The sequence below is a fragment of the Rhinatrema bivittatum genome, chromosome 18 (genome assembly GCF_901001135.1).
Source record: "Rhinatrema bivittatum chromosome 18, aRhiBiv1.1, whole genome shotgun sequence".
Classification (NCBI taxonomy): domain Eukaryota; kingdom Metazoa; phylum Chordata; class Amphibia; order Gymnophiona; family Rhinatrematidae; genus Rhinatrema; species Rhinatrema bivittatum.
The window spans coordinates 51,418,111-51,438,988 of NC_042632.1; the positions used below are offsets into that span (position 1 = coordinate 51,418,111).

The following is a 20,878-nucleotide window of genomic DNA, read 5'->3' on the forward strand; positions in this document are numbered from 1 at the left end:
CTCATCACGTTCGCGTACGTTTCAAGCTTCTCTTTACCCTCCTGTGTAAATGCATCCACTCTAACAGCTCCTCGTTGCCCATCTGCTCTTCTCCTCTCTGTACACCCTCCCTTACGAGCTCCGTTCCTCGAGCAAAGTCGCCCTTATCTGGGCCCGTTTCCACGCGTCCCACCTTGCTGGGCCGTATGCCTGGAACAGACTTCCTGAGTCCGTGTGTTGTGCTTCCTCTCCGGCCGTATTCAAACACAATGAAAAAGCGCCCTTTAAATACTAACCACTTCTCTACAATAAACACACTTCCCATAGACTCATTTGTCATGCGTGACATTCGTTTGATTATAAGCTCCATGGAGCAGGGACTGATCTTAAGGAAGCTGTATATCGACAAACTAAATGTTGCCATGAATGGTTGTGTGGTTGCTTTACTAATGCGCACCCTCCGATGTATAGTCGCACCACGGCAAAGCAAAAGTCTGAAGTCCTGCCGCAGAGATAATTAATACCACACATTACTAACTGAAATTCAGTCGAATTCAAGATTAACTTTAAAGGCCCAGATTAAAGCGGTAGCTAAAACAGCTTTTTATAAACTTCCTATGGGGAGGCAATGATGTTAGAACTGTGGTGGAAGGATTTCGTTGTTCATACTATCGACCATTGTAATTTAAGTTTATTTACAGCTTCCAAAAATGTTATCAGGAGTCTTGCAGATTGGTTCACAGCGCAGCCGCCAGGCTTATTACTAGTTCACGGCCTTGTGATATGATTTCCCTCAGACCTGAAGGCTTTGTGCTAGTTACCTGCTCCTCAGCAAATGTGGTTTAAGATCTTTGCACCTGTCCGTAAAGCCGTCCATGGTTGGTGCTCCTCGCTGTTCATCTGAAGTGTTGTCATCTCATCTTACCTCGCATCCCTTGCGCTCTTCTGGGAACAATTTGTTGACTTCCTCCTTTCCGACAGTTTAGATCGTAAAAGACACGTACCAGAGGTTTTTCAGTTGCTTGGTGTATTTTATGGAATTCTTTGCCATGCAAGGTGAGGTTGATTTATTTAAGTTTTAGAAAAAAAAAAAGTCAATTTGAGTAAAATTTTAAAACTTTTGGGCAAATTTGTAATCATTTTTGTTATGTAGTGTTTTTATGATTATGTATGAAATATGTATTCCACAGAGAGGAATTGTATAGGATATGCAGATTGTAAGTATTAATAACAACGATAATAACCTGTGACTACCCATGAAGGGGAGGTGCAGCTTTTGCATCTTGCCCCTGGGATCAGCATGGATAGGAGAGAGTGGGCAGCTTCCTGCAGGAGCAGAGAGAATGGGCCCCCCACGGGGAAAGCTTTAAATTGCCTCCGTGCCCAGGTCAGCAGGTCCAGGTCTGATGTGTGATTAAGTGAGAACGCTCCACAAGGCCTGAGACCTGCCGCTGTGGTGAGAGATGGAACGTGCGACACCTTTTTTGTCTGCTCGTAGCTCGAGGATGGTGGCTGTGCAGTGCAGCATCTTGCTGATAAGCTTACCAGTGGAACGAAATATGACTTTGATAGCTCAGTGGCTGCATAGTAGAAGAAAATGAATGACTGTGTATGCCCAGTATACATATGTTCAGGATATGGGAGTAGTTACTTTATTCTCATCTCTTTCTATATGCGTTTACGTAGGCATGTGCAGATGTATCTCCGAGTTTAAGTAGATATTCTTAGATACTGTATGGGATAGCACTTGTCTTGGCATGCCGTTGTTTGATGAGCTGATTTCACAGCTCTATGAGAGCCTTTTGGGAAGGAATAATTCACGGTGCTGAATTATTAGCCTTCAGGCTAAACTCCTGCTTTTGTGTTGGAACTGGTGAACTTAACCTTCTCTTTTCACCTTATTCCCCTCCTCCCGTCACAGTTTCACTCTTCCAGGACTGCCCTCAGAAGGAAGGGGCTCTCCCAGGATCAAAAGCTTAGGGAATAACGAACTGGATCCTGTTTGCCTTAATGCTCGCAGGTCCTCTGCAAAAGTTTATTTTCGTGCGTTTGGATGTGCAAGGTTACCTTGTTTTGCCCGCGCTAGTAGCCGTGCTGATCACTGAGCCCTCAATCACTGTGAAGCCTTTAGACTAGAGTGACGTCTGGGAGACGTGAACATCTGGAAAGCGGCAGAAGGTAGGAGGAGGCAGAGCTGAGTAGCAGCTGCCTTGTGATACTGTGCAGTAATCTGCATACGCGCCCCCAGTCAGGCTGCTCCACATCTTGGCGGTTAAGCATCCACTTTTTTTTTTTTTTAAATTTTCGGCATGATTGCCAATCTCGCCGATATCCTTTGCTTTTGTATCTGAAGGGTGCGATGATGAAATAAACCTTCCTCCCCCCCCCCCTCACCCTAAAGAAAAAAAAAAAAACTTTGCAAAAAGAAAATGACAACTGAGAATTGTGATTGTTCGCGGACAAGCAGGATGGGCGTCCTCGCGCAGGAGTGAGGTCATCAGACGGAGCCCAGCATGGAAATTAGATTTCTGAGTTTCTAGGAACTTTGAGCATGGCCTTGCCGAGGCTGGGCCTCCTGCTGTACTCACCATGCGTGGGGTAGAGGGAAGGGGGGAACCTTAGTTTAAAATATTTCTAGCCCGTGCCCTCCAAAACGTTTGGGCTGGTCACAAAATGAACGTACACAAACGTAGACGTGACGGCAGAAGAGGAGCGACTGTCCATCCAGTCTGCCCGGCAAGCCTCCCAGTGCAGTATCTGCCGCGCCGTGCAGGTTACCCCGCCATGCATCAGTCGGTTTTGCTTGACGCGCTTTGGTTATGGACTTGGCCGTAGACGCGGTCCTGTGGTTTTTTTTTTTTTCCCTTCATGTCTGCGCATCAGTACCCCAGACTGTAAAAAAATAAAAAAATAAGTCAGTCATGGCTCCTGCTGGTTGTCCCTGAATCCAAATTCCTCTTTCCTTTCAGCCCCCGTCCCTCTCCTTCCAAGCAAGAGAGCAAATGCTGCAGTTGCATCAAAAGCATCAAGACGTCTTGGTTAAACTTAAATCGGCTTGAATTAACTGCCTCATTCCTGCCAGCGACCACATTACGGCCGGGCAAGAACGAGTTAACTGCCGCAGAAGCCTCTTTGAAAAGAAACGGTTTGAGGGCCTCCTGTAACCAACTTTGATCTCTTCCACCTGCAGGCATCGCACCGACCTTCGGGCTTTTGACACGCACGTGTCACGAACGTAACCGCCGTGCTCCGTCACGCGAGCGCTGCGCCGCGCACGACGGTGCGCAAGGCGAACTCCCGCGTGGACTCCTCCCGCCGCCCGTGCAGTGGGCGGGGAAAAGCCACGTCAGAGCTGGGGTGGAAGCCGCGAGAAGCCCCCCCTCTGCCTTTGAAAGAGTTTTTCCTTCTGGCGGCGCCTCGGTTATTTCAGCCTCTGACAGCACCAGTCCCTCTCCACAGAGAGGGAGGGCTTTTTCGGCTACGGAGGACGACTTTCCCGCCTCCTGACGTCTTCCCCCGCTGTTTTGTGCGTGCAGGTGGCGTGGCAGCGGCGAGCAGCAGTCTGCTCAGAGTGCAGCTCCCCAACGCAGTTATTAAAAACAGCTGAGCAATAATTTGTTTTGGCCGTTCCATTTTTTTTTTTTTTTTTTAAATTCCTCAAGTGTTCCCCGCTTCCTCTCTCTCCGATCCTCCCTCGTCTCCCGCCCATCCGCACGAGCCAATCGGCTTGGCTTCCCCGCGTGCGAGCAGCTGGGAGACTGGGACTGGGGAGAGAAGAAGCAATGCGGGTCCTTGGGAGAACGGTTTCTCGTGTGGAGAGCTCAAGAAGCGGGTGGCAGGATGCAGGGTTGCATATCACTTTGTCCAAGCACGGAAACATTTTGCTCTTTTAGTTTTGTCATCGGGAGACCAAGTGTAGGAGTAATGATTATTATTTTTAAGTGGAGGGGGGGGGAGGGAAGGGGGCGAGCAGAAGGTGCTCCTGCCTGGCCTCTTGCTAATCTGCAGATAGGAAGGCTCGGTGACCGCTCCTGCCTTCCTCTTCCCTCCGGCCCCCCCCTGCAAACAGAAGCGGAGCCTGAGACCCCCCCCCCCCCCCCCCCCGAAGCCTCGCTTTTTTTTTTTTTTTTGTGGCTGTGGTGCATTAGAGGCCGTTCATAACGTCGCTTCCGCAAAAGAGCTACAGGGACAGTAAGTTTGACATGGCCCTGAGACGGAGGATTATTCGACTTGGCACGATGCTTTTTGCTATCTTGCATTCTTGAAACTTGGAATCAAAATGAGAAACCCCCCCTCACCCTCCCAAAAAAAAAAACCCAACCCAGACTTGGCCAGCTTCCCAGCCACATTGTTTTTACTGCATTCGGTTCCAGAAGTTGTATTAAAGGGCCTCTGCTTTTGCCAGTTTGACAGCCGTTTCACAGTGAAACAGAGAAACCCTGGCCACGCTGGACCCGTCAGGAGGCAGCTCTGCCACAGAAATCGGCCATTTCCGCCCACACTGTACATCTGCTGTCCATTTCCTGTCCTGTTTGGTAAATAGAGTAATCTGAGCCTAGGGTGGCGCTGGGGGGGCTCTACCCTCTCAAGGCTTGCAGAGCTCTGCTGCAGATTTGCAGAAGACTTGCTGGGGGGCTGGATATGCATTGGTAGACACCTTTCAGACGTTCATGCTGTCTGGCTCTCCAGATCACTAAAAGCGTGAGAGATTGCAAGAGTTGCACCCTCCCCCCCTCCCCCCTGAATATCCCAAGGTGTCCCCTAACCTGTCTCAGCCCCCCAGCAAGTCTTCTGCAAATCTCCAGCAGACCTCTGAAAGCCTTTAGAGGCTGCAGCCATCAGCACAGTTCAAGTCACTCTGCCAAAAACTGCACAGGACGTTGACAGCATACTGTCTCTTGTATGTCACTGTAAAGTGCCGCATACGCCTGGCAGAGCTGTACGCATGCTTTATTCTGCGGTTTTCTGGTGTCTACAACAAGTACATCATTTGCATGGCCATTAATATATCTGGGTCTCTGTCAAAATCGAGAGAATCCCTGAATATCTATAGCAGTGTTTGGGCAAGTGGTTGATCTGTAAGGGTCAATTTTCAAAATATAGCCCAGGTGCCAAGTCCGCAGGTGCAGATTTCATCTATATTTTCAAAGGGAAGGTCTGTGCGTACTTTCCCTTTGAAAATTGCCCACGGGTACAACTGGCCTACGGAGTTAGCACCTGGTTTGTGTGTGGGATAAATTTGGCTGGGAAAGATGCCTACATACCTGTGTAGAAGCTGTAGATGTGAGGATTATAGATGCATAGTGATATAATTGCATGCTGTGTTTATAGTCTGTACCCCAAAACAGAAAAAGGAAGATTTGCAAATAGAAATTATGAACATGAACCGTCCAGCTTGCTGACTAGTATAATCATGATGATTTTTCATCTGTAAACAATGATGCCATTGCATTCTCTGGCGGCAGATAATGTGGGTGGGTGGGTGGGGAGGGGTGGTCTTACAATGAGAACGCTATCAACACTTAGAGATGCCCACCTCATCCTGGTCAGTCCAAAGACTCGTGCGGTTCTGGTTTTGCTCCATGGCTTTCATCAAGGTCTGGTGCTAATTTCAGGGAAATCAGAGCTACGACCCCCATGCATGCAGTGGGGCAAATGCAAGAGTAGATCAGCATATTTGTGTGAGGTGGCAGCACTGCCGAGAATTTAACGATCGGGGTGAGCTCTAATGTCTATTAAAATATATCGTAGCATTTTATCTGTTATTCGTAGCCTGGATAAAAATGATAGGAACGTGGTGTAAAGTGTAGGAAATCCCTTGTAGGTAGTCTGAGCTGCAGATCCTGCATTGGGGGGTTGATTGCATCTTTTTTTTTTTTGTATGTTAGAATTATAAGTCTGGTACTCAAACCTGCATTCTCATTTCATTTACTGATTTTTCATAAGATAAGGACAATAAGATGTGCCATGGTCAGACCAAGGTCCATCAAGCTAAGCATCCTGTCATCCTTTTGCATAGCGCTCAGGAAGCGGCAAAATACGAAACGAACATGGGACACAATAACAAACTCACAATGCAACCATAAAATCACCCCTAGACCTCACCAGCCTGACCGTACCTTACAACCCTTCCCCCTTCCTCAGCTAGACTACAAAAAGGATCAGAATTTGCTGAATGTTCGCTTTAACAATAGGTTTAATTAAAAAAAAAAAAGATACTTGAGCTTTTAACAAGCGCATTAAGACAGCTGCTCGGAAAAATGAAATGTTATCACCTTAAATTGTTCCGTCAAAACAGAGTCAACTTTTGCCTTCCTGGCAACGGAGGTCGTTGGCCTGTGAAATCGGCGGCACGGTAGGAAAACTCAATAGTTCCTAGGACTGCAGAGCTCCGCAGCCGGATTATTAACTTGATCCCACTGCGTCGTCCCGTGGGGGAGGCGTGCAGGGGATGCGTCTCCAGGAACTGCAACATCTGCGTGTTGGAGGCAGTAGCTGTAGGGAGCTCCTTGCATTTCTCCCATTCGCAGCTACCAAAGGGGGCCAAGAGACTGCCATGAGGGAAAAGGCAGAGACAATGAAGAAAAAGCAGCACCAAGGCTAAAACGGGAGAGCACTGGTTATGAAGCTCGTTTTCATTATGTGATGTTTTGTCTCTCGAAATTGAAATTATGATTGTATAGTTGTAATCCAGACTGAAAATTGTACTGGCTGTCGTGAATACAAGAATGAATGAATAAATAAATCTCCTATTTTCACTAGAAAAATAATTTTTGCAGCTAATTTTTCAAGCAAGTAATTTAAGATCGAGTTTAATAAAATTGGGGCCAAGGCGTAGACAGGTTTTTTTTTTCCAGTACTCCTGATCCTGTAACTTTATATTTATTTTTTAAACAAGATTTTTTTGCTTGGAGCTCCCTTCCCGTTGAGAGTTACAGATAGCAACATAGTAAATGATTGCAGATGAAGACCAAAATGTTTTCGAATTTTGTCTGACCTGATCTTTTAGCAATAATGTAGTAGTCCTGGATAGGTAGACTTCCAGATGTTTGAAATAAGAGGGTCAAATGCCACCTACATTATGGTAAAAATGGAGGGTTCATGATTCTGCCCGCATCTAGTGGTCAGCTTGCCATTTGTCTAGGGACTATTCCGAATTAGTAATTACTGTCATTAATTTTTATTGCCACAATGAGCGTCCCCACTTGTTGGATCAACCTCTGCTTTCTGGTTTATAGCAGCATTTCAAAATAGCTGTCCAATGGGCGTTTATATCCCTTTAATTTTCAGCAGTCTTATGAGGGACCCATTGAGAGCAACTGATAGAAGGTAATCACTAGGGACTAGCAGGGAGTTAGGGACACTCCGTAAGGGAAGAAGCAATCCTGTGTGCACACAGCCCTCCAAAAATGTTTGAATAAATATTCATTTATCGGTTCAAAATATTTTAGTGGGAACTGATAGCATTTAGACTGTAGCCTGTAAGGTATGCACACTTCCATAGCCAAATTGTAGAAATATCGCTTTGCTGTTTAAAGTAGAGACTGACCTGGAGTGAAAGCTTGGTGTCGGTGAAAAGATAGCGCCTCCAGTGGTATTTACATGGTACTGCAGTGCATACGTTGGTACTGAAAAGTTTGTACCAGCAGCTGAGCATGGCGTTCATCCTGGGGAAGAGGGGGGGGGAGCGCGGGAAGAGGATTCCAACTGCTAGTCTGGGAATTAAACCCTGGATAACCGTCTGGTTCGGAAGAAAGAGGATTGTGACGAGAGCCAAGCCCGACACTTCCAGCTGAAAGTCAATCTCATAAGAACCTAAGAAGTGCCAAGCTGAGTCAGAACAGTGGTCACTTGGAAGTACCCAGCAGCATGGGGAGATAAAAAAAAAAAAAAAAAAACAAACAAAAACCAACCAGCCCCGTTACTCCCAGAAGAGCTATCGATCCCCAAGTCTGCCTGGATAATAATTGTTAATGGACCCATCCACTCATTCATGAGGCTTGTAGGAAGAGCAGGCACGGAGATGCATGAGCAGAGGACCCTAGCAGCTTTACAGGGGTATTCAGCAGTACTTATCCCGATAAGGCTGCTGCTGAATATACTCTGCTAAAGTTTTATACCGCTACAGTTACCCAGCTAAGGTGGACAACATTTTCCCATAGATGGTGAAGTTCATCCGGAGAACACTGGATGTCGGCACTCCCTAGATAACTTTTACCTCTGTTCCACGAATGCCACCCCCAACACACTCACACTTCCCACCCTGCCTCTCTTTATCTGGGGAACGACTTATCCAGCTAAAATATATCTGCTTGGTGTGGCGGGAAATTAAACTTGGGGTTTGTCCGGGTAATGCAAAAAGTTGCCAGGACAAAGCCTTTTGACCATTGGCCTCATATATCCTGCAGGGGAAATGATTATTTCATGCGCGCACTGCGAGTTAAATATTCTGAAATGTGTATGTTGAAATGTACTTTCACCCATTGGGTTTGCACCATGAATCAAACAAAAGCTCATGCGGGCTTTTGCTTTGGTCATTGCCCCAGGTAAATTGCTGCAGAAATTGTGTCCACGTTCACTGTGGCTAATTATTCTGCCTGAATCACATATAAAACTACCTTTTGTTCAGTACCACGACCTCTCCCCTCCCCTGGGCACGTCCCTGCAGTCCGTGTCTTCTGAAGGGCATGTGTACTTTTACCTGCACGCAGGTGGGGTGGCAGAGAGAGAGCCCGTTTTCATGTTAAATGCCTTGGATTATTGCCCTCCATTCGCATCAAGCATCAGCAGGTACGACACCTGCATTGCTGGGTTTATGGAAAAGGGGGCACCCTTGCCCCTTAGCCAGGGCAACTGTCCTGGGGGGAGGTTGAAGAGGAGAGTCCTTGGGAGCACTGTGTTCTCTCTCTCTCTCTCTCTCACACACTCTCTCTCTCTCTCTCTCTCACACACTCTCTCTCTCACACACTCTCTCTCTCTCTCACACACTCTCTCTCTCTCTTTATTTTATCAACTCATCAGCAACAGAGGCAGCAAAAAAAATATCAGGAGTGAAGCAAGTGTTTCCCCTGCCTTTCCGACTAGAGGAATAAATTGGCCAGCAGCCACAGACAGCAACTGGAGAAGGGGGAACGTCAGGAAAGTAATCAAATGAAAATAGAATATTTACTCAAGCCGGTTTTGTAGCATGGTCTGGTTTACTCTGCCTTTGGGCTTGGTGGCAGCGCCCTCTTGTACTTTCCTGGTGACATATGTTTATGTTCGCTCTTCATAAAATAACCAATTAAGTGAAAATGTAATTGAAAATGTAAATCATGATATTTAATGAATTCGTGTCAGATAGCTACTCAGGGCAGATGCAGCAGATGGTTGGCTTATTGGTGTGCAGCTCTCCGCGGCAGCGCGTATTAGACCGGGGGGAGGGGGTTGTGGCACTTGCTGGGGGAGAGCACGTAGAAGAGAGCGGGGCTGGGTTTTGGATGATCCCGTGCCACTGGGTGGCGAGAAGGTGTAAGCGGGAACTGGGTTGGGAGCACCTGAAGGCAGCTTCATTTTTTTTTTTTTTTTTAAAACAATGACCCAATTCTTTGCAGATTATTCTGTAATGTAAGATCATTCAGAGTTTTTGCACGGAAGGGCTGCAGCTCGAGGCGAGTAGATCACATCGTAACGGCTCACTCTTGCCCTGTGCTGTCTCATGCTGTTGGAGCCCCATTCGTACATTACAGGCAGCACGTTTGGTGGTCTTGAAGTCCCCTGGCTACGTCTTGTCCATCTATCCAAAACTCGTGGGAGGGCATTCTCAGTGCCAGGAACCATCATGCGGAATGCGCTCCTGGAAAGCTTGCGTGACAACTTCCTGGAAGCAACCGAAGAGCACTTGTTCAGGCAGGTGTTGGAAACTGAGGCTTAACCTCTTGAATTCCTCTTTGGCTTCGTTTGCCTTTTCTAGTCTCGATATCTGGCAAGCAGATGACTGTGCATAACAGGGGAGGCCAACTCCGGTCCCTGAGAGCCACAAACAGGCCTGGTATCCACAATGAATATGCATGAGAGAGATTTGCATGCACTGCCTCCATTGTATACAAATCTGTCTCATTCATATTCATTGTGGAGACCCTGAAAACCTGGTCTGTTGGTGAATTTTGAGGACCGGAGTTGGCCATCCCTGGTGTATACGTTTTATTGTGTGTATTCGTTTTAATGATTTATTTGTTTGTTTTGGATATACTTTGCCTTAAGCATTGACTAAGGCGGGTTATAAATTGTTTTAAATAAATACAACAATACATATTTTTCCTTTTGCCTTCACCTTTTTTATTCCTTTTAGGTCATCTCCATTATTACTGTATTTATCTTCCTTTCTGCCTCCCTATGGGTCAGCGATGCCTATTTTGGCTACTTGCCAGTCTTAGATAATACAACACCGGGACTGGCTGGACTTTAAAGAGCCAACGCTCACAACAGGTGGCCTTTTCTCTTTCTCCTCTATCCTGCTGCCCAGACACAATTCCAACACTTCAATGAGCTGCTGTGGCTGAGGGACCCTTACACTTGAATGCAAAAATTTAGGCAATCCTGGTCAAATTTTATGTTGCCCCGAGGTAGTCACCTGGCGTAGATCTGAACCTTGGCTGTAGGCATCCCACACTTTTGTAAGCAGTTTCCCCTTTGCAGGACTCTCCAGCAACAGCGTCTTTGTGGTCCAGGCGGAGAAGCGAACCATGAGGCTTAGTAAATAGTCCACCTTGACAGAGCTCCGCCTGTGGCAGCTCTGAGAAATAAGTCACCAAACAGTGACAAAAAAAAGACTGGTTTAATGAATATTCCCCCTTGCCATCATTTGCTGAGGAACCGTGTTTCACCTTGTAATTATCCCCTGGGGCAACGTTTCTCCCTTCCTGCAGGTGCCAGGGCACCACAGCTAAAGCTACCTAAACTTGCACCTGGTCTCATGTTCTCTTTTTATCAAATACACAGCTACAGTAAAGAACAGTCTATAATTATAACTGTAAAGGATCTATAATCACTGGATGTATTTTACACATTTCTTTACAAATTATATTACACTCAAAGATTCTTCATAACTCCATTTTACCACACAATCATTTAACAACAATATTTATCACCTCCCATATTATACATCATTCCCCTTTAAAATAAAAAAATATCATCGTAAAATCCACTATAAAAAAAAAAGCAATGTAGATGGTTCTGTGAATTACTCAAAAAGAACACAGTCCAGAGGCATCAAGTATCCACAACTGTCCGACAATAGTTCTTTCACTGATGAATCGAATTTCTTTTTCTAATCATCGCAGACCTCTTGAATTCTTTAATAGTGTCTCAGAATTGTTCCCAATAGTGGTGTAACTAATGGAGCTGTCATTCACATTCTCAGAGGAACTTATGGAAACCTTTATTCATTTCATCGTCAAGAAGACCCATTCCATAGTGCTCCGCACTCTCAAATGCTTTCCAGTCTGATATTATCCCAATTTATGGGGAGACGCAGTCTATAAACTGTCAATCGTATTCTCAAAAGTGCTACAAGGAATGCTCGTTCACTTTATCCACAAAAGAACTCGCTACCTTGCCCTCATCACGTTCAAATGCTCTCAGATGATGCCTCTCAAGCTGATATTCAACCCAATTTCGGGAAGACGCAGTCCATATCAAACCCGTATGGAAATCTTTTGAAGGGATTTGTGAGAACGATGAACAATCAACAACAAACTTTTTTTCTGCTGGAGAGAATCCAAAAGAACTAGGGGTCACGAAATGAAACTCCGGGGACGACGACTCAGAATCAATGTCAGGAAATATTTCTTCACGGAGAAGGGTGGTGGACGCCTGGAATGCCCTTCCGGAGGAGGTGGTGAAGACAAAAATGGTGCAAAATTTCGAAAGATTGTGGGATAAACACTGTGGATCTCTAAAGGCAAGGGGGAGGGGAATGAAGTAAGAGGCGTGGGGGTAACTTGCTGGTGTGGTGGATACTACCCTTAACAAATAAGTCTTCATAGTGTTGATGCAACCCCCTCATTGCTCCCTGCTTCGGCAGGGGGAAAAGCGGAATTGAGTTCAGTCAGCAACCAACAAGGACACTGAACTTTCAGTCTGGGAAAACAAATAAGCATGGGGGTAACTTGCTTGATGCGGCAGTTACTACCCTTAACCAAAAATCCTGATACTGCACTTTTGATGCAATTCGAACATTGCTCTCTGCTTCAACGGCAGCGGGGGAAAGGAAATTGGACTCAAACAGTAACCAACAAGAGCCCTGACCTTGGCCGTCTGAGTGACTGATAACTGTGGGAGCTTGCTGGGCAGACTGGATGGGCCGCAGGGTCCTTTTCTATGTCTGTCAGAGGCTCTAAGAGCCTGGGACATGTAGTTTCCTGCTGTCTGAATTTGCCTCTGGCTCTCCCTGGGGTAATCCAGTCCGGGTTTTCCTTACTGGGTAAACGATGAGTCTCATCACAACGTTTTAATGAATCTCCAAGTGAGCAGAAGCTGACACAACGCTACATAGTAGAAAAGTTAAATACAATATCTTTCTGCAATTTTAAATGTAAAATTTTTGCTTATTTCTGATTTTAACAGATTGAAAATAATAAAACCATGAAAATGGCATGTGCAAAAGTTTGGACTCCCCTTCACTTGATTTGTTACTGCTTTTTTTTTTTTTTTTTTAAGTTGTTGTTAAGGCCCAAAATGTTGATTGACCTGTTAGGCCTTAAACGCGGTAAATGGTTGAATAAATGCTGAACTTTGATGAACCATTCACATGGCCGAGGTTGCAGTCGCCTTGAAGCCACTTAAAAATGCCTAAGGACAGACTGCCGCTGAGGCAGAGTCTGTGAATGTGGTGAAATCAAAACGGGACTTGCAAGGAGCATAGTTTAACGTAATGTTTAAAACAAAATTAGCAGAGCCATAAATGTTCTCAAAAGCCTTTCTTATGCAGGGAATTTAGCATGCAGTTAGGTTTTTTTTGTTTTTGTTTGCCTGATTAGGGAATTAAAAAATATCCTCTCCCGTGTAACCTGAATTGTAATTAATTGTTAGAGAGAGGGCATGCGAGTGGTTCTCGCAGATGGTGTTGCTTTGCTTTTAACACAAGTGACAATATCCACGTTGGCTGGAGCTGTGGAAGGATCCAAGATGGCACCTGCTCTTTCTTTTTTTTTTTTTCAATCATTATTGCACTTGTGCTTTGCTGGTTTTTGGGAAGGGGAGACAGAATGGAGCCTGCCGCACCTCCAGAGCCCTGCCAACCTACCATTGTTTAAGTTTGTGGTCACAGAGCCTCACGGTTTGGCCTCTGAGGAATCGTGCGTGTTCTCCCCCAGCCGGAGATGGACACGTTTGTTGAGTCCAGAGGCCTGGACGCTGAGGCGGTTGCCCACGTGCTTCTGCCTTCCTGATGAGGTCGGCTGTAGTAACTGAGGGTAGGGACTCTGTCAGCAGAATTTCCCCCATGAAGGCGAGTTTATGTATTTAAATTTCTTAAATCCCGCTTATAAAAAAAAAAAAAAAAAAATCGATCCTTTTTAAACAGGTTCCGTGAAAGATCTGGGTGGCTTGTAGGAGATGCTGGTGAGCGAGCCACGAAGAACACCTAGCCCAGATCAGACGCGGTTTCTCAGGTGGCTGGGTTAACCCACCCGAATGGGGGTATATTCCCCCGAATGGGGGTATATTCTTGTCAAACCAGTGGTTGTCACTATAGATTCCATTGGTTTGCATTGGATTGTTTCCAGATGTTTACACCTGTCTATGTTTAACCCTTTATGTGCAGCTCCCATGCTGCTGTCCAGGTTCGTGAAATAATAAAATAGGGTTGTTATATTTGGGGTCTCACAGGTAAAAGGTTTGGGTGCACTGTTAGGAGACTCATTTCAGGGACAGTTCCCCTCAGAAGTGTATTTGCGGAGGGGGCGGGGGTGTCTATCGTTATACGCACCACTCCCCTGGGTGCAGCTACATTTGTTTGGGATTTTGAACCTGTCGGGAGAGGCATTCCCCATCCCCGAGCCCTCCCCCAAGCATTAGAATTTACAATCTACCGGCGAGGAAGTGCGACAGGGTCATGGCTGGAGAGGAAAGAGCGAGAGCCGTCTGTGGACATGCTAAAACCTCACCCTGGCCTTGCTCCGAACGGGCGACCGTGCTGATCTCCTTTACGTTGGAGCCACACTGGGGCCGGATACTAAAATTTTATTTTAGACCTAGAGAGAAGCTATTCTTGGCCTGTAAAACCTGGGTATTTCCAGGCTTGTGTAAAAGTGACATCAATGAAGAGAAAACATTTTCTTGTTCCTGCTTGCCCTTGGCGCTGAGCTTTTTTTTTTGAAACGAATTAGTGGTGAAAGGTGCAGTTTTTTATTAGACCATGCTGCTGGGATTTTTTCTGGGGGCAAATATTCCGCTGGTGCAGCGGAGGCCCTGATTCCTCCCTTGCCATATTTTGGGAGCTGCAAAGAAGCTATGTGTATGGGGGTCGGTACTTTTGTGCATTGCTTGTATTTTGCTTTTCTTTTCTCATCACACATGCTTCTTTTCTCATTCAAAGTGTATTCTTGGAATGTAAATGTGTAAATAGCATTAGAGAAAATATTTAAAAAAAAACAAAACCAAAAACCAAGTTTGGCTGGAGCTGAGAGCATGGCTGCCAGACGGATCCGTGGGTCAGTGATCAGGATCCTCCCAATCAGGCTGCTGAAGGCAGTCCCTAAAACGAGCTGGGGTAACAACTCAATGGCTGCGCCCATCCTTTTGAGCTGATTGTGCTGGCTCTTCCTCGCTCCCAAGACCTTTGTTGTAGTTTGATTTCCATCTCCCATTCCTTCCACAGATCCCCCGCACGTTGCACCTGACTTACACCTGGCACCCCAGATAAAAGCAGGCGTTCTGTGGCTGTGGCAGTTTTCAAAGGGAACGTGGCCGCGTGCTTTCCCTGTGAAAACCGGGCGCAAGGTTTGCCCCCATGAGCTTTGGTGGCTGGACAGTCCCCTGCCGTGGCGTCTGAGCACAGGATTCCCTCAGTGGGGCCTGATTCATTTCCATTTCTTTCCCTCTCCCCTGCTTCAACAGCAGGGGAGAAGATAAACAACCAATAAGGGCTGTATAACATAATCTGGGTAAAAACAAATAAGCATGGGTGTAGCTTGCTTATTGCGGCGGTTACTACTCCTACTACCTCTAACTAATCAAGCTAGATATTTCACTTGGATGCAGCTCCTCCACCGCTCTCTACATTAATGGCGGGGGTGGAAGGGAATTAGAACCAAGAGCTAAGAGAAACAGATAAGTATGGGAGAAGAAATGAGGGAAGCTTGCTGGGCAGACTGGATGGGCCATTTGGTCTTCTTCTGCCGTCATTTCTATGTTTCTATGTTTCTATGTTAAATTAACCTTTCTGTTATGAAAACTACTTTTCATAGGTTGTGTGTAATGACCTGATAATTGTTTTGTTGAGTACACAAAAGCAGCAGAGTCATTGCAACCGACCAGATTTTATTTCTTATTTAATGTTGCACTTTTTTCTCTTAAACGTTTTCTCTCTTTACCCTTTCCTCTCTTTCCCTTTCCTGTCCTTCCTCTCTCTCGCTCTTTCCCTCTCTCCTCCCTCTCGCTTGTTCTCTCTTCCCGTCCCTCCATCCTTCATTCCCTCTTTCTTTCATCCCTCTCTCACCCTCATTTCCCCTTCCTCCCTCCTATCTTTCCCTCCTCACCTGCTCTTTCTCTCTCCTGCCCCCTCCTCTCTCCCGCTTTTCTCTGTTCCTTTTGTTTCTTCCCTCCGCCTGTCTCTCTCTCTCTCTCTCTCTCTCTTCTCCTCGGAAAATCTCAGAGTCCAGAGTGCCTTCAGAAAATGATTCGGATGTCACCGCAGAGTGGGAGATAAAGACCATCACCAGCGCGCTGAAGACGTACCTGAGGTAGGGGAGCAAAGTTCTTTTTTTTGGCGTAAAGACGTACAATAAGAGGACAAATTTCAAAGCCATTCACGTTGCTACATAAGAACTAATGCGTGTAAATCGACGTTTCAAGGCTGCCCACTTCAAGGATTAGTGGCCTAGTTAATGTCAACTGTGAAGATAGTTTGAAAGAAATGCATTTACTTAGTCTGGAAGATGATTATTCTGGGGTGACGTGACAGCAAATATCCCATAGAGGGGATTAATTACAGTAAGGATGTTGAGCAGCTGTTCTGCCCCTCCATGGAGGACAACCTTTTTGTCCGAGATGGTTTGGGTCTAGCGGGTCCTGCCTGAAGCAAGAGAAGTGAACTTGATGACCCCTGGAGGTCTCTTCCCATCCAGTTTTTCAGTGCTTCTCTATCCTGTGTGCTTTCTGTTTGTTTGAATCCATTCATTTGAATCTCCTTAATGTATTGTGTCCCAAAGTGGATAAAAATCTGCAATTTTCTTATGCTATTTGCTCCTCCCAGCCCCTCCTTTTTTCCTCTTTTTTAGAAATCCCCTACTGCCCAAGCCAGCATTCATAGGCAAGATTGAAACCCTTGAGGGCTGGAGGGAAATCTCAGAGATCAACCTTCAGCGTCGTTCTTTGGCCAGCAAGGATCTTCACAATAGTGGTGGAGCCTTCCTGTCTTTCCTCCCCTCCTCCTTCCCTCTCCCCCCTCTACTCCAGAGCTCCATCACGCAGACATTGCGGCACACCCGAGTCCTTCCACCATGTCTCTGGCGACTCCCAAATCTTTACTCTCTTTAAATGTGCAACACTTACAATCCTGGCTGAGTCTGGGTAGCACCTCTTCTTCCCCCTCCCTCCCCCACCAAAAAAAAAAATAATCTCCTAATTGAATAACTTAATACCAGAAAACAAATGAAGCCTTCTGTCAAGTCTTCAGATCTCTCTCCATGGCGCCACTGGTCCGTAGCAATCCGTGGATAAGAGTAGAGCCTGGAAAGATCAGGATAATGTGCCAGCTGTGTTTCCGTGACCGTCTTGTATCTAAATGTTTCTCCTGCTCTTGCAGAATGCTTCCTGGACCTCTCATGACTTACCAGTTTCAAAGAAGTTTCATCAAAGCAGCAAGTAAGTTTTCTCTGCTGTGCCCTTTATAGAAATTAGTAGCTGAAGAGCCCCTGCTTCAACAATCATGATGATCGTCTCTAGACGCGCTTTGTTAAAGTTGCATTTTATTTTGAACCGGAGGAGAGCTGCAGAGAAGGCAATAGAAAGAGGTTTCTGATAATAGACCCATAGTTCTTCAGGTTTAGACACTCTCTGCTTATTTGGCTAAGAAATAGTTTTAGAGGGTACTAGGTTTCGGTTTTTATTTTTCCCAATGCTTCTTGGAGAACTTAGCTGCAGCTGGGGGTCCCGCGGGAGATGATTTCCCATCCGTTATTTTGCATAGAAAAGCAGAAATGTTCAAGGCTTTTAATGTGCTGCTGAGTCTTCCCTGAAAATGTGTGAGAGAGAAGAGGGCGCTGGTGGACTTTTTAATCTTCCGGGAATCTAGTGGAGAAGGATGGCCAGTTGCTGTGATCCCAGTTTCGCAGCAGTGGATGAAACAAAGATGTTGCAAGGGCAAGAGCAATAAGGGTTTTGTTGGTGAGTAAATCCTGCGTGTATTATACTAAGCAGCAGTAAACCATGGGTATGTGGTCACTTCTATGTGATCCATAAATCTAGGGTTTAATCAAGACAAATAGTATTTTGTGATGAAACTTTAAGAAGTGCGCTTGAGTCCCTAGAAGTGTTTTCTTAAAAAAAAAAAAAAAAAAGGAAGTTCAGGGATAAGGGATGATCTGAAGTTGGAGGGAGTAAGAAGAATCCTATCTTTGCTGAGAGTGTGGTGGATAACCTGGCATTGCCTACCGGCACAGGGAGTTGCCATCAAAACATGAGCATTTAAGCATGCTTAGGAGAAAATACAACTGTCAGTGGTAAGGGCAGGAGGGAAGAAGCTGCAGGCAGAAGAAGGGGAAGTCTGTGCCGATCGCTGGACTAAGCTTTAGAGACCACATGCACGCAATTTTATAGAACATTAGAGGGCCACAAAAGGAGAGAAGGCAAACCAACATATGCACAGATTGGTGGTACAGCTTCATCGAGCTTCCAAAAACAGGAGGCATGGTCAACCAACAGGAAACGTCAGCAAAGCTCAGAAATATTCTTAGGCAGGGAAACCGGGCATTAAGTGTGCCAAATGGTTCTTATCTGCTGCCATCCGTTCTATTACTATGTAGATTCTCTATGATGATGTTAAGGTGTTCTTTGAGGAAGAGTTTTTTTTTTGGGAGGTGGAGGGAGAGAAAGAGGGAGAAAGGATTAAGGACAATTAATGTCTCTTTCCTGTTCCATGAATATTGTTCTAATGAAAACAGCAGTGCTGAAAGGCTTTGGGTAATGTCCTAGCAATCGGAGTACTTACTAATTAAAAAAAAAAGGTCAAAACTGGGCTCCTCTCAGGTTACAAACTGAAGGTAGACATGATTTGAACATTTATTTGCTGCTAGGGCATAAATGGCCTGGTTGTCATGCAGTCTGCATTCATTCTTGGTTCATTATTTCATACTTTCTGCCATTTAATATTAATGATTCTCATGGCAGACAGGTCGTGTCCTGAAAGAAAATAATAGAAGAAGGTGAATGAAGCCTTAGGCCTTTGTAGACACAGTGTGGCATCTGCTAGATTATGGGGCTGTCTTTGAGTATTCAAGACCATTCTGACTAGCACAGTGTTAATTGCTACCCTTCTGTAACGATAACGATGGCTTATAAAATTATATTACGGTACACAACATCATACAAGATCAGTTGAGCGCTCGCAGTTGGGTCTTCGTTCTCTGAGAGCTCATAACTCAAGGCCTGCTGTTGTGTGTTTTATTTGAGTAACCCGAGGCATCATGTGGCGATGTTACTTGTCCATGGTCACAGGGAGTCGGTAGCAGAAATGGCGCTTAAATCCCCCCCAAATGCCTGACTCTGATTTCCACGCATCTTCATCTCAAGTTGAGTCTAAACAATACAAATAGCAAACAAGGGTAGACGGGAGAAAACACGAGGTAGAGATAAGGTCAAAGAGAAATGAAAAAGGATAGAATAAATGGAGCAAGAAATAGGAAATAACGTATGTGGGGGGAGGAGAGAGGAAATCACTACATACGTTAGGGAATATTACAGTCTCCGAGCCCCTGTGTGCGTAGCTTTCTTTGCGAAAGCGCTCAGAATTTCTGGAGTTGGTTGGATTGAAGCACCTCTGTTAGTTTCAGGTTCGAATGCAGTCGTAGATGATGCATGCTTTCCTGAAGGGAATGGGATGCACTGGCACTGCGTACGTCTGGTAGCGCTATAGAAATAATAGAGTGCTGGTAGGTTGTAGAAGATTTTAGGTGTGTGGCAGACATTTCCAGAATCAATGGGTGGTTGAAGCCGGGCAAGCTTTTAATGTCTGACCAACGTTCTTTGTGTGCCAGCATGGCGAGGTATGGTTTGCACAGCTCTGCATTTGAGTCCTGACGAGCTATGGGCAGAAGCAGAAACCCAGTCTCCTGCTGATGGAATTCTTTGCTGTCTTCCTGCCTCCCTCGTTACAGAACTGGAGAACCAGGAGTCGCGAATCTCTGAGATCCACGCCCTGATTCACAGGCTGCCGGAGAAAAACAGACAGATGTTGCATCTGCTCGTGAAGCATCTGGCCAAGTAGGTTTACAACGTTTTTTTTTTGTTCTCTTAAACCACCTCGGCACATTCCTAGTTCTCGGAGTACTTCACTTCTCACCCTATTCTGCCAGGTCTGGCAGCTCAAGAGCAAAAGCTACTGACTGAAAGATAAATATTGATACAAGCATGAAAAACTCTTAAATGTCTCATTTAATTCCTAAGAAAAGATAGAAACTGTTTTTTTTTTACGACTTGTATAAATATTAGTCCGGGCTTTCTGACTTGTCTAGATTCTGCATGTAAAAACTCTTTGATTCAATGCAGCTGGAAGAATCACCAGTGTTTATGATGCTTTTCTGTGTTTACTGCAGTTCTTAACAGTAATATAATTTGTTTTAAATAAGCACAATGTACCATGGGGTGTAGAAAAAAAAAAAAAAGCAGGGACTGAAAAAATTTCACAGAACCATCTGTGTCAATTTAACAAGTTGAAAAAAGTTGTGCGCCGTTTTTAACAATGGGGTACATTTGGGGTTCAGATGGGCCCAAAAATAAACTAGTCTTGAAGCAGACTCAAGGTTTTCCCTCCACAACTTTCAGTGGACAGTCACTGTACTAATCTTCAGCCACAGCATAGTGTCTCCTGATAACTTTAACTTTCCCCAGCGTGTACATCTCTGATATTAATATAGCGGCCTGTAGCTGCTTTTCAGAATCCTAGAGGTACCCGTGTCGGTAAACGTGCCCGTATAATGAGTGAGGCGCTAGGTGACTGGTAGTTGTGCACCTGGAAGGAAAGAAGAAAGCTTCGATCATTTTTGTGCCTTTTGTAGAGCCGAAACCTCAGTCGGTCACCTGCAGCGTCTTGGCCGGATGCAGAGATGGGGCATTCTGCATCATTGTCAAGGCTCTGTGTACAGGAAGGGTTTTCAAGAGGACTTAATGTTTTGGGAACAAACTATTCGAAGACCAAAAAATATGCTGAACAATAGATGTTTGCTTTCGGTTGTACAGTGTTTGATACTCAAAATGTCTTTTTATAAATTTCATACTTACATTCCTTTTAAGATTCTTCTCAATCTTTTTGATGTTTGCACAAAATGCCAGTTGTAGGCGAGTTCCAGGTACTGACATCATGGCGTTGATAAGTTCCATTTTTGGAAGATGTTATCAGTGGTGGCTTTTTCTGAGAAGGGAGATTAAAAGATAAATGTTATTTATAAGACCTTCTCAGTCTATATTCACATTGAAAGTT

General features: G+C 45.3%; 1 protein-coding gene across 8 annotated transcripts in view; it reads left to right on the forward strand.

Moving 5' to 3' along the window:
* ARHGAP26 (Rho GTPase activating protein 26) overlaps nucleotides 1-20,878 on the forward strand; it is a 357,099-nt gene that overhangs the window by 229,707 nt on the left and 106,514 nt on the right. For all 8 annotated transcript variants that reach the window (XM_029583880.1, XM_029583876.1, XM_029583877.1 and 5 more), the window contains 3 exons: nucleotides 15,836-15,923; nucleotides 16,988-17,046; nucleotides 19,557-19,662. In XM_029583880.1, coding sequence (XP_029439740.1) covers nucleotides 15,836-15,923; nucleotides 16,988-17,046; nucleotides 19,557-19,662 — 253 coding nt within the window. The remainder of the gene's footprint in view (nucleotides 1-15,835; nucleotides 15,924-16,987; nucleotides 17,047-19,556; nucleotides 19,663-20,878) is intronic.